Genomic DNA, 12,785 nt, shown 5'->3' with positions numbered 1-12,785 from the left:
AACAAATCAATTGGCTTTTGATAAGTATGAGAAGCAGATTTCAGTGTTTGTGAAGAGAAATCCATATCATAGCTGCTGCCGGCCCCCATCATGATGCTAAACACATGCAGGTATTTATTAGATTCATTAATGCTAAACATATCCATACAGTCATGTTTGGAGCAGGCTGAGAAAGCAGGGGTTTCGCTCTGCTCTTTGGCTTTGTGTGAAAAATGCAGTTGTTTGGCAGCACAACAAAGAGTCTGTCGAGCACAAACAACACAAACTCCATCCAGACTGTGCTGATATGCTTATATATCGCTCAGTAATACCTCCAGTTCTCCAGATAGGCTGCTGACGGTATCACATTCACTTAACTCTAAGAAATACTGGCTTATTTAAACTCGAATTGAGTAAAATATGGACAAACCCAAACATTGGGTTAACCCTTGTGTTCTGTTGGGTCATTTTCATTCACTCTGGGCTGATTTTGAGGCTTAACTTGGCCACAGCTTTCTCTGTGTTTCAGTAAATGTGATGATTTTTGCTGACAAATCTGATTTTGACCCATATTTTGGGAAAATGCTTGGAAAAAGTTTTCAAAAACTCAACAATACACTCTGGGTAAATTGACTTCCCTTTGATGATGTTGGGGCCTGTTTTTGCCCCATTGACTTCCATTATAATCACATTTATTGATTGTTAAGTCATGACAGCATATAATCATGCATTCTTGATTGTTGCTGGTTTTCCCTGTTGGAATTAAGAGGGACAGTGGGTCATATTCAGTGTTGATCATCAGTTGCAGTGGAGAAAAAGCTTAAGGTGCGTTCACACCTGTAGATTGATTGTTTTGCTCTTGTTGTATTGTTCTTGGCATCACGGTGGCGCAGTGGGTAGCACAATTACCTCACAGCAAGAAGGTTGCTGGTTCGAGCCTCGACTGGTTCAGTTGGTGTTTCTCTGTGGAGTTTGCATGTTCTCCCCGTGTTGGTGTGTTTTTCCTCCGGGTGCTCCGGTTTCCCCCACAGTTCAAACACATGCGCTATAGGGGAATTGATCAACTAAATTGGTTGTGGTGTATGTGTGTGAATGAGTGTGTATGGGTGTTTCCCAGTGTTGGTTGTTGCTGGAAGGGCATCCGCTGCGTAAAACAAATGCTGGATAAGTTGGCGGTTCATTCCGCTGTGGGGACCCCAGATTATTAAGCTGTCACACGTGATTTAATTTATGGTGATGAGAGAGACATTATAAGTGAAAAGGTGCACTTAATTTTAAATGGTGACACCTACAGACATCATCACCAAATAAAAAAAAGAGAGGGAAGACTTTCTCATACATAGTCTCATTTCAGTTGTCAAGGGTTGTACAAATAGATCTATTAAAGGGGGAAATGAAGCACTCAGTCAAGTTTACATTATTTTGTACATTGGATTCCACTTTAATTAAAATATATTAAGCAAACTCGATTAATGTAACCATTTAGCAGAAAACGGCATGTTTTACTTGAGCTTTTAGGCCTAGGGCGCTGCCATCTTGGAATGTTGCTCTGTCTGATGTCACGGGGTTGGTTCTGTTCCCTCGGCTGAACAGATACAGTGGAAGTAAAGGACTGAACATGGAGACTGCAAAGCCTAATTTAACCCAATGCGTGAAGTTGTGGACGTGAAGCTGCTGCAAATACAAGCATCAGATGTGTGTCTAATATAAAAATATATGTTTATTCTATCTTTTTTTCCCTATTTAATTACTGATCATTTGATGCGCTTTGCTCCACTCTATATTACTCTGCCTGACTGCCTGTATGGGTCAACAAGGTCCGGTGTTTATGTAATAGGAGCGAGGACTTTCACTTTTCACTACTACAGCCGATGTCCTTTTTCGTGCTCAAACTAAACTAAGATCAGCTCGGTTTTTCTCATGGCAGGTTTTTACATCCTTCATACACATGTTAAGAGATTGAGATGATCGACTTGATAAGGGAATATGTCTTGACATAACCCACACAGACGTGACTTAGTAAAGCGTGTCGTCATGGATCATTTTAATTGCTGCATTAGTCTGAATGTAAATCCCTTCATCAGGCAGCGCAGGAGCAGTGCGAGTGGACCACAGCGCATCAAACGAAAGGTATTAAAATAAGAAAAATACACAACTTAAGACACTTAAATGAGTGTATTTGTTGTATTTGCAGCAGCTCCACGTCCACAACTTCATGCATTTGGGTTAAATAAGGCTGTTTAGTCTCCATGTTCAGTCCTTTACTTCCACTGTATCTGTTCAGCTGGGGGAATGGAACCAACCCTGTGACGTCAGACACAGAGACATTCCAAGATGGCGGCACCCTAGGTCTAAAAGCTCTACTAAAACATGCAGTTTTCTGCTAAATGTTTACATTAATTGAGTTTGCTTAATATATTTTCATTAAAGTGGAATCCAGTGTGGAGTTTGCATGTTCTCCCTGTGTTTGCGTGGGTTTCCTCTGGGTGCTCCGGTTTCCCCCACAGTCCAAACACATGCGGTACAAGTGAATTGGGTAGGCTAAATTGTCCGTAGTGTATGAGTGTATATGGGTGTGTGTGAATGTTTCCCAGAGATGGGTGGGCATTCGCTGTGTAAAAATGTGCTGGATAAGTTGGCGGTTCATTCCGCTGTGGTGACCCCGGATTAATAAAGGGACTAAGCCGAAAAGAAAATGAAGGAATGAATGAATGAATGAATGAATGAATGAATGAATGAATGGAATCCAGTGTACAAAATAAGGGAAGCTTGACTGACTGCTTCACTTCCACTTTAAATTAATCAATCTATTGCCCGTCATTTTTTGTAACATATAATTAGTTATTTTAAAATAAGAAGACAATATTTAATAACTTTGTTTTCATTATTCATTTTGAGGTTAAAACAAAAACGTTGGCTAGAATTATGCATTACAGGCTCTCTACATTATAGAGAGAAATAACAGATGAAGTGAAACTGCAGTCAGATCATGAAGCAGATCAATGTTGATCTGTCTTTGGAGGTGTGAAAATCGGCGTTATACAAAATATTATAAGACTAAAATATGGAAACATTTTCAGCTAGTAGTTTTCCTAATGGATAAACAGCTCTCATTAATATTTCAGGATGGTTTCACTTTCATAATCAACATGAAACGCACATTTACCAATAGGAATGACATCTCACCCTACTCGTCTGGCTGCAGACTCGATGCATTGCAATCTGAGCTGCATCCAATGCTTTTTAATGGGCTCACCTAACCCCACCCCTAACCCTACTCCTCACAGTGACGTCACTCTCTCCATTTGAGTGTATTTTGTCTGACATTGCATCTCTGAGTGATGCAATCTGAGCTTGCATCATGAAGGCTGCATCCAGATACTATTGCATCAATCTCTCTTCATATAGCCGTATATGTCTTTATATATCCCCTCAGCTCTCAGACCACAGTAAACACAGTGAGTGTATTTCTGCACACACACTATAATCTGCTGTTTTACACCATATTAAACACAGAAACTCTGCAGCACAGGCCCATCTGAAGGGTTGATCAACAGTAAAAATGACCAATTGTACCTCTTCCCAACGGGGAAAACCAGCAACAATCATGAATGCATGATAATATGCTGCCATTGCTATAAAATCAAACAATGGGATTATAATGGAAGTCAATGGAGCAAAAACAGCACCAACATAAGCAAAGGGGAGTCAGTTTAAACAGTGCACAAGGGTTAAATTTGCACTTGCACAACACCAACCAAGACAATATATCACTTTAAACTGTAACAAATGTTCCTAAAAGTCACTATTTACACCTTTTCAAGGGTAAAAGTTGTTGGAATACAGATAAAGATCTCATAATTCAGTTCAAAAGCTGAAATAAACAGGCCAAAAAATAAAACCTTTAATCATAACTGCTCATTTACACATATTTTTACACTGTATGACTAAGATGATGTTATAATATCAGACCCATATCAAGCTCGCCGTCATAATAATGAGCTTCAGACTTTGAAATCATTAAGAAAACTCGTAAAACAGTTCTCATGTTTGACAGCAGAACAACCTGCTGCATGTGATTGTGCTAATCAAAAGCATTCTTGTGTTGAATGTGCTCCAAATGCACTTAAACGTCTCCAGCGCTTGTCTTTGATAGGCATCTGTTTGAGATGAGATTCACACACCTCTTCCTCATGTTTCTCGTTTACCTCCTTTATGGATGTTATGGTAATGTGATATGCAGGACTCATCTGCGCTTCGTTAATTCACCTCCTTAAAGGCTGATTAGTTCATATCCTTACTAATCTCACACTACTGTGCACTGGAAAACAAACAGAGGGGAAATAAGTATTGAACATGTTACCATTTTTCTCAGAAAACATATTTCAAAAAGTGCCGTTGACATGAAATGTTCCCCGGATGTTGGTAACAACCAAAGAAATCCAAACATGCAAAGAAAACAGTATTGATTAATCAAGAGATGAAGTTCTGTGTAATAAAATGAATCAGAATATAGATGTTAATAAAGTGTAAAGTTTGGTGTGTGTGTGATCAGAATATAGACATTAATAAAGTGTAAAGTTTGGTGTGTGTGATCAGAATATAGACATTAATAAAGTGTAAAGTTTGGTGTGTGTGATCAGAATATAGACATTAATAAAGTGTAAAGTTTGGTGTGTGTGATCAGAATATAGACATTAATAAAGTGTAAAGTTTGGTGTGTGTGATCAGAATATAGACATTAATAAAGTGTAAAGTTTGGTGTGTGTGATCAGAATATAGACATTAATAAAGTGTAAAGTTTGGTGTGTGTGGTCAGAATATAGACATTAATAAAGTGTAAAGTTTGGTGTGTGTGATCAGAATATAGACATTAATAAAGTGTAAAGTTTGGTGTGTGTGATCAGAATATAAACATTAATAAAGTGTAAAGTTTGGTGTGTGTGATCAGAATATAGACATTAATAAAGTGTAAAGTTTGGTGTGTGTGTGATCAGAATATAGATATTAATAAAGTGTAAAGTTTGGTGTGTGTGTGTGTGATCAGAATATAGACATTAATAAAGTGTAAAGTTTGGTGTGTGTGTGATCAGAATATAGACATTAATAAAGTGTAAAGTTTGGTGTGTGTGATCAGAATATAGACATTAATAAAGTGTAAAGTTTGGTGTGTGTGATCAGAATATAGACATTAATAAAGTGTAAAGTTTGGTGTGTGTGATCAGAATATAGACATTAATAAAGTGTAAAGTTTGGCGTGTGTGATCAGAATATAGATATTAATAAAGTGTAAAGTTTGGTGTGTGTGATCAGAATATAGACATTAATAAAGTGTAAAGTTTGGTGTGTGTGATCAGAATATAGACATTAATAAAGTGTAAAGTTTGGCGTGTGTGATCAGAATATAGATATTAATAAAGTGTAAAGTTTGGTGTGTGTGATCAGAATATAAACATTAATAAAGTGTAAAGTTTGGTGTGTGTGATCAGAATATAGACATTAATAAAGTGTAAAGTTTGGTGTGTGTGGTCAGAATATAGACATTAATAAAGTGTAAAGTTTGGTGTGTGTGATCAGAATATAGACATTAATAAAGTGTAAAGTTTGGTGTGTGTGATCAGAATATAAACATTAATAAAGTGTAAAGTTTGGTGTGTGTGATCAGAATATAGACATTAATAAAGTGTAAAGTTTGGTGTGTGTGTGATCAGAATATAGATATTAATAAAGTGTAAAGTTTGGTGTGTGTGTGTGTGTGATCAGAATATAGACATTAATAAAGTGTAAAGTTTGGTGTGTGTGTGATCAGAATATAGACATTAATAAAGTGTAAAGTTTGGTGTGTGTGATCAGAATATAGACATTAATAAAGTGTAAAGTTTGGTGTGTGTGATCAGAATATAGATATTAATAAAGTGTAAAGTTTGGTGTGTGTGATCAGAATATAGATATTAATAAAGTGTAAAGTTTGGTGTGTGTGTGTGTGATCAGAATATAGACATTAATAAAGTGTAAAGTTTGGTGTGTGTGATCAGAATATAGATATTAATAAAGTGTAAAGTTTGGTGTGTGTGATCAGAATATAGACATTAATAAAGTGTAAAGTTTGGTGTGTGTGTGTGTGATCAGAATATAGACATTAATAAAGTGTAAAGTTTGGTGTGTGTGATCAGAATATAGACATTAATAAAGTGTAAAGTTTGGTGTGTGTGATCAGAATATAGACATTAATAAAGTGTAAAGTTTGGTGTGTGTGATCAAAATATAGACATTAATAAAGTGTAAAGTTTGGTGTGTGTGATCAGAATATAGATATTAATAAAGTGTAAAGTTTGGTGTGTGTGATCAGAATATAGATATAAAGTGTAAAGTTTGGTGTGTGTGATCAGAATATAGATATTAATAAAGTGTAAAGTTTGGTGTGTGTGATCAGAATATAGACATTAATAAAGTGTAAAGTTTGGTGTGTGTGATCAGAATATAGATATAAAGTGTAAAGTTTGGTGTGTGTGTGTGATCAGAATATAGACATTAATAAAGTGTAAAGTTTGGTGTGTGTGTGTGATCAGAATATAGACATTAATAAAGTGTAAAGTTTGGTGTGTGTGATCAGAATATAGATATTAATAAAGTGTAAAGTTTGGTGTGTGTGATCAGAATATAGATATTAATAAAGTGTAAAGTTTGGTGTGTGTGTGTGTGATCAGAATATAGACATTAATAAAGTGTAAAGTTTGGTGTGTGTGATCAGAATATAGACATTAATAAAGTGTAAAGTTTGGTGTGTGTGATCAGAATATAGACATTAATAAAGTGTAAAGTTTGGTGTGTGTGATCAGAATATAGACATTAATAAAGTGTAAAGTTTGGTGTGTGTGATCAGAATATAGACATTAATAAAGTGTAAAGTTTGGTGTGTGTGATCAGAATATAGACATTAATAAAGTGTAAAGTTTGGTGTGTGTGATCAGAATATAGACATTAATAAAGTGTAAAGTTTGGTGTGTGTGATCAGAATATAGATATTAATAAAGTGTAAAGTTTGGTGTGTGTGATCAGAATATAGACATTAATAAAGTGTAAAGTTTGGTGTGTGTGTGTGTGATCAGAATATAGACATTAATAAAGTGTAAAGTTTGGTGTGTGTGATCAGAATATAGACATTAATAAAGTGTAAAGTTTGGTGTGTGTGATCAGAATATAGACATTAATAAAGTGTAAAGTTTGGTGTGTGTGATCAGAATATAGATATTAATAAAGTGTAAAGTTTGGTGTGTGTGATCAGAATATAGACATTAATAAAGTGTAAAGTTTGGTGTGTGTGGTCAGAATATAGACATTAATAAAGTGTAAAGTTTGGTGTGTGTGATCAGAATATAGACATTAATAAAGTGTAAAGTTTGGTGTGTGTGATCAGAATATAGATATTAATAAAGTGTAAAGTTTGGTGTGTGTGATCAGAATATAGATATTAATAAAGTGTAAAGTTTGGTGTGTGTGTGTGTGATCAGAATATAGACATTAATAAAGTGTAAAGTTTGGTGTGTGTGATCAGAATATAGATATTAATAAAGTGTAAAGTTTGGTGTGTGTGATCAGAATATAGACATTAATAAAGTGTAAAGTTTGGTGTGTGTGTGTGTGATCAGAATATAGACATTAATAAAGTGTAAAGTTTGGTGTGTGTGATCAGAATATAGACATTAATAAAGTGTAAAGTTTGGTGTGTGTGATCAGAATATAGACATTAATAAAGTGTAAAGTTTGGTGTGTGTGGTCAGAATATAGACATTAATAAAGTGTAAAGTTTGGTGTGTGTGATCAGAATATAGACATTAATAAAGTGTAAAGTTTGGTGTGTGTGATCAGAATATAGATATTAATAAAGTGTAAAGTTTGGTGTGTGTGATCAGAATATAGACATTAATAAAGTGTAAAGTTTGGTGTGTGTGTGATCAGAATACAGACATTAATAAAGTGTAAAGTTTGGTGTGTGTGTGATCAGAATATAGACATTAATAAAGTGTAAAGTTTGGTGTGTGTGTGATCAGAATATAGACATTAATAAAGTGTAAAGTTTGGTGTGTGTGTGATCAGAATATAGACATTAATAAAGTGTAAAGTTTGGTGTGTGTGTGATCAGAATATAGACATTAATAAAGTGTAAAGTTTGGTGTGTGTGTGATCAGAATATAGACATTAATAAAGTGTAAAGTTTGGTGTGTGTGATCAGAATATAGACATTAATAAAGTGTAAAGTTTGGTGTGTGTGATCAGAATATAGACATTAATAAAGTGTAAAGTTTGGTGTGTGTGGTCAGAATATAGACATTAATAAAGTGTAAAGTTTGGTGTGTGTGATCAGAATATAGACATTAATAAAGTGTAAAGTTTGGTGTGTGTGATCAGAATATAGACATTAATAAAGTGTAAAGTTTGGTGTGTGTGGTCAGAATATAGACATTAATAAAGTGTAAAGTTTGGTGTGTGTGATCAGAATATAGACATTAATAAAGTGTAAAGTTTGGTGTGTGTGATCAGAATATAGATATTAATAAAGTGTAAAGTTTGGTGTGTGTGATCAGAATATAGACATTAATAAAGTGTAAAGTTTGGTGTGTGTGTGATCAGAATACAGACATTAATAAAGTGTAAAGTTTGGTGTGTGTGTGATCAGAATATAGACATTAATAAAGTGTAAAGTTTGGTGTGTGTGTGATCAGAATATAGACATTAATAAAGTGTAAAGTTTGGTGTGTGTGTGATCAGAATATAGACATTAATAAAGTGTAAAGTTTGGTGTGTGTGTGATCAGAATATAGACATTAATAAAGTGTAAAGTTTGGTGTGTGTGTGATCAGAATATAGACATTAATAAAGTGTAAAGTTTGGTGTGTGTGATCAGAATATAGACATTAATAAAGTGTAAAGTTTGGTGTGTGTGTGATCAGAATATAGACATTAATAAAGTGTAAAGTTTGGTGTGTGTGTGATCAGAATATAGACATTAATAAAGTGTAAAGTTTGGTGTGTGTGTGATCAGAATATAGACATTAATAAAGTGTAAAGTTTGGTGTGTGTGTGATCAGAATATAGACATTAATAAAGTGTAAAGTTTGGTGTGTGTGATCAGAATATAGATATTAATAAAGTGTAAAGTTTGGTGTGTGTGATCAGAATATAGACAGGAATAATAGTGTTATGTCTGTTTGTTTAATAGTTAGTGTGTATTGTATGCAGTAATTTCTCAGTATTTCTGATGTGCTGTTGTGTTTCTCCTACAGCGTGTGTGAAGGAGGTTCAGCAGGTGTGTGAAAACTCCTCTGATGAACATCTACAGCCCTTCAAAGACAAGATGGAGACCTTCATCAGCGCCGGTGAGTGTCAGAAAGGTTGTTATTTGAAAATAATCCCCGAACCCATGTGGACTGGAGATATGCTTTAAAGGTGCAGGATGTAACCCAGTGGTTGATCTAGGTATTGCACTCTTAGTTCAAAACACATTTCACTCCTCTGATGACTCCACACAGGTTGTGAAATAAAGATTTAACAAATAAGAGAAAAAATAATATAGGAAATACTGTGAACAATTTCTGAAACTGTTCAACATCATTTGGGGGGAAAAAAATCACAGGAGGGCGAATAACTTTGACCTCTTTTTATATTGGTATATTGGTATTATACTGGGTATGACCTGACCCAGACCCGACTGACCCTTTATAATGAACCAACCATTCAAATTAAATGAACTTTAAAATGAAATGGAGTCAAAGATTCACACAATTCAGAATTTGGCTGTAGATCTAAACCAAAACCACTCAGTGTATGCCCGGCTTAATGTGTTTGTTTCCATGCTTGATACCTGCAGAAACACACACACACATTCAGACAAACTCATCCAGAATGGAGCTGGTCAGGCTGTGGTGTGGCCGGATGAGGATCGGGTTGCCCTTAACCTGCGTCTTGATCTGTGTTGTGTTGTAAAGCTGGCAGGAGAACTTTGACTGTGTCCTCGTAAAGATCTGCCCTCCGCAGCAGGAATCATGCACAGACCACCAAACTGCATCTGACATTTATGTTTAGATCCATCCAGATCGTTTTTGCACAGTTGCATGACAATTAAATAGTGTAATTAGTGTTTAGGAATTAATTTCAGTAGTATTTAGTAATATTTGGTAAATATTTGATTTCTCTTCTGTTATAGGATTCTCATCAGTCTCAAATCTGCTATTGAACATGATATTGTCAGAGTGGTTAGCACTGTGGCCTCACAGCAAGAAGGTCGCTGGTTCGAGTCCCGGCTGGGTCAGTTGGTGTTTCTGTGTGGAGTTTGCATGTTCTCCCCGTGTTGGTGTGGGTTTCCTCCATGTGCTCCGGTTTCCCCCACAGTCCAAACACATGTGCTATAGGGGAACTGATCAACTAAATTGGCCGTAGTGTATGAGTGTGTGTAAATGAGTGTGTACGGGTGTTTCACAATTGAATGAACCGCCAACTTATCCAGTATATGTTTTATGCAGCGGATTCCCTCCTAGCTGCAACCCATCACTGGGAAACACCCATACACACTCATTCACACACATACACTACGGCCAATTTAGCTTACCCAATTCCCCTATACCACATGTGTTTGGACTGTAGGGGAAACCAGAGCACCCAGAGGAAACCCACACCAACACCGGGAGAACATGCAAACTCCACACAGGAATTTAACGGACCCAGTTGAGGCCAGCGACCTTCTTCCGGTGAGGTGACAGCGCTACCCACTGCGCCATCGCCTGTCAATTTTGCAATATTTAGACATTTTAATTGCACTGTATTGAACCCTGAGATTACAGACATTAATATTAGGTGAATAAATCTCAATTTAATTAAAAAATGCTGACTCTTATGACTGGTTTTGGTATTTTTAATTAAATTGAATAATGTCTTGCTCTTGTTTTGTGACCCTGAATCCTAAAACCAGTCATAAGAGCCAGTTTTTTTCCTCATGTCTTAATCTGCAATCTGAGGGCTCAAAAAATCCAACTGAATTCCCCAAATATTGCAAATATCACATACATATATACTCTGGTAATCGACATTGCACAGTAGAAATGCTCTGTTCTACACAATTCCTTCATGTTCTCCCAACACAAATCGATTAAGTAACTCAAATGTTTTCACAAATGTAAGTGGATTGAACATAAAACAATTAAGTTGTCCCCCTAAAACAAACTCAACAATTGTGTTGAGCTCATTTATAGTGAAGTTTGACAAACTAATCTCGAGAGGAGCACGTGACATGATTGACTGCAGCTGGCCACTCATCTACATGCATTAGTTAGCCAATCAGATTGATCCAAACTCACTATAAGTAGCCTAGCTAGAACTACTCTCTTATCTTCATTTTCCGAAGAAACCCCCCCATCCACCCCTTCCCCTCCTTTACCACGGGGAGCTCTCAAGAACCACCTGATCTCGTACTCCCCTCACATGCTCTATAGACCAGGTGGGACCCCTGGGCTCAACTATCTCCGAGCTCAGGGTTCTCTCCTGGGACAGCATGCCAAACCTGCTAACAGTTGTCAAACAATATCTAAGTGTGAACTCTTGAAATAAGCAGTGTAAACAAGTAGCTATCATCATTTTTGAGTGTGCTGAGAGTTTATTGTTTAATAACAATAATTATTTTGAGATTTTGTACATCATCTCAAAGCTGAAGAAATCTAATCGTCCGCTTGATGTGTGGTTTGTTAATGATTGTCAGTAATTGGCTGAGAAACAACTATTGAAAATGTGACGCTTCATAAAATCTAAATATTGAGAAAATGTGTTTTAAAGGGCGACACGGTGGCTCAGTGGTTAGCTTCGTGGCCTCACAGCAAGAAGGTCACTGGTTCGAGTCCTGACTGGGTCAGTTGGTGTTTCTGTGTGGAGTTTGCATGTTCTCCTCATGTTGGTGTGGGTTTCCTCCAGGTGCTCCGGTTTCCCCTACAGTCCAAACACATGCGCTATAGGGGAATTGATAAACTGGCTGTAGTGTGTGTGTGTGTGTGTGTGTGTGTGTGTGTGCGTGCGTGCGTGTGTGTGTGTGTGTGATTAAGAGTGCTTTCACACCTGTAGATTGATTGTTTTGTTACAATAAAGTTGTTATAGTGTTGTTCTTGGTGCGGTTCACTTTCACACGGCAAAGTTTCTAAACGGACCAAAATAGCTAAAACAAGTCACGTGTGAGTAAACTCTCCTCACATTGGTCAGAGTGTCACGGTTTAGTCCCGCTCAGCTGTCATTTGTCCTTTTTTTAATTTCTTGCAATGAGCAATAAGACATAATAATGGAAACGCTGCGCTTTAAGTGATGTTTTATAAACAAATTTCAGGAGGAGCACGCGCAGAAGTTTCAGTATCAAATACGTCATTGACAATTATTCTATTATCCAATCAGTTCTTGACCAAACCCCTAAATATACCAAAGCTGTCTTACCTGCAGCATCTCACGACTTTAGCATCCCTCCACCACCCCGACACCTCACCTCTTAAGCATTACAATCCCCGGGGGGGAGCGTTCTGGGGCCGGGCTAGATACTTCGCTCGAATCCCAACTCCTCTCTGTTTCCTGATAAGGGGAATAACTCGAGTTTGGGTCTCTCCCCCGAGCTCAGAGCCCTCTCCCCGGACAGCACGCCAAATACGCTTTATTCTGAAACTGTTGCAAGTGTGAACTCGTGAAATTTGAATGGTGACACCCTCAGACATCGTCACCAGGGATAAATCAGAGGTAAGACTCTCTCATAACCATTGCTTAGAATTCTGCATTATATTCTT

General features: G+C 36.7%; 1 protein-coding gene across 2 annotated transcripts in view; it reads left to right on the top strand.

Moving 5' to 3' along the window:
- Nucleotides 1-12,785, top strand: part of LOC130244353 (formin-1) — a 168,773-nt gene that overhangs the window by 137,323 nt on the left and 18,665 nt on the right. For both annotated transcript variants that reach the window (XM_056476738.1, XM_056476739.1), the window contains one exon: nucleotides 9,264-9,356. In XM_056476738.1, coding sequence (XP_056332713.1) covers nucleotides 9,264-9,356 — 93 coding nt within the window. The remainder of the gene's footprint in view (nucleotides 1-9,263; nucleotides 9,357-12,785) is intronic.

This window comes from Danio aesculapii, chromosome 17 (assembly GCF_903798145.1).
Source record: "Danio aesculapii chromosome 17, fDanAes4.1, whole genome shotgun sequence".
Taxonomy (NCBI): domain Eukaryota; kingdom Metazoa; phylum Chordata; class Actinopteri; order Cypriniformes; family Danionidae; genus Danio; species Danio aesculapii.
The sequence above is the reverse complement of the archived record's forward strand: the minus strand, read 5'-3'. Positions and strand labels throughout refer to the sequence as shown.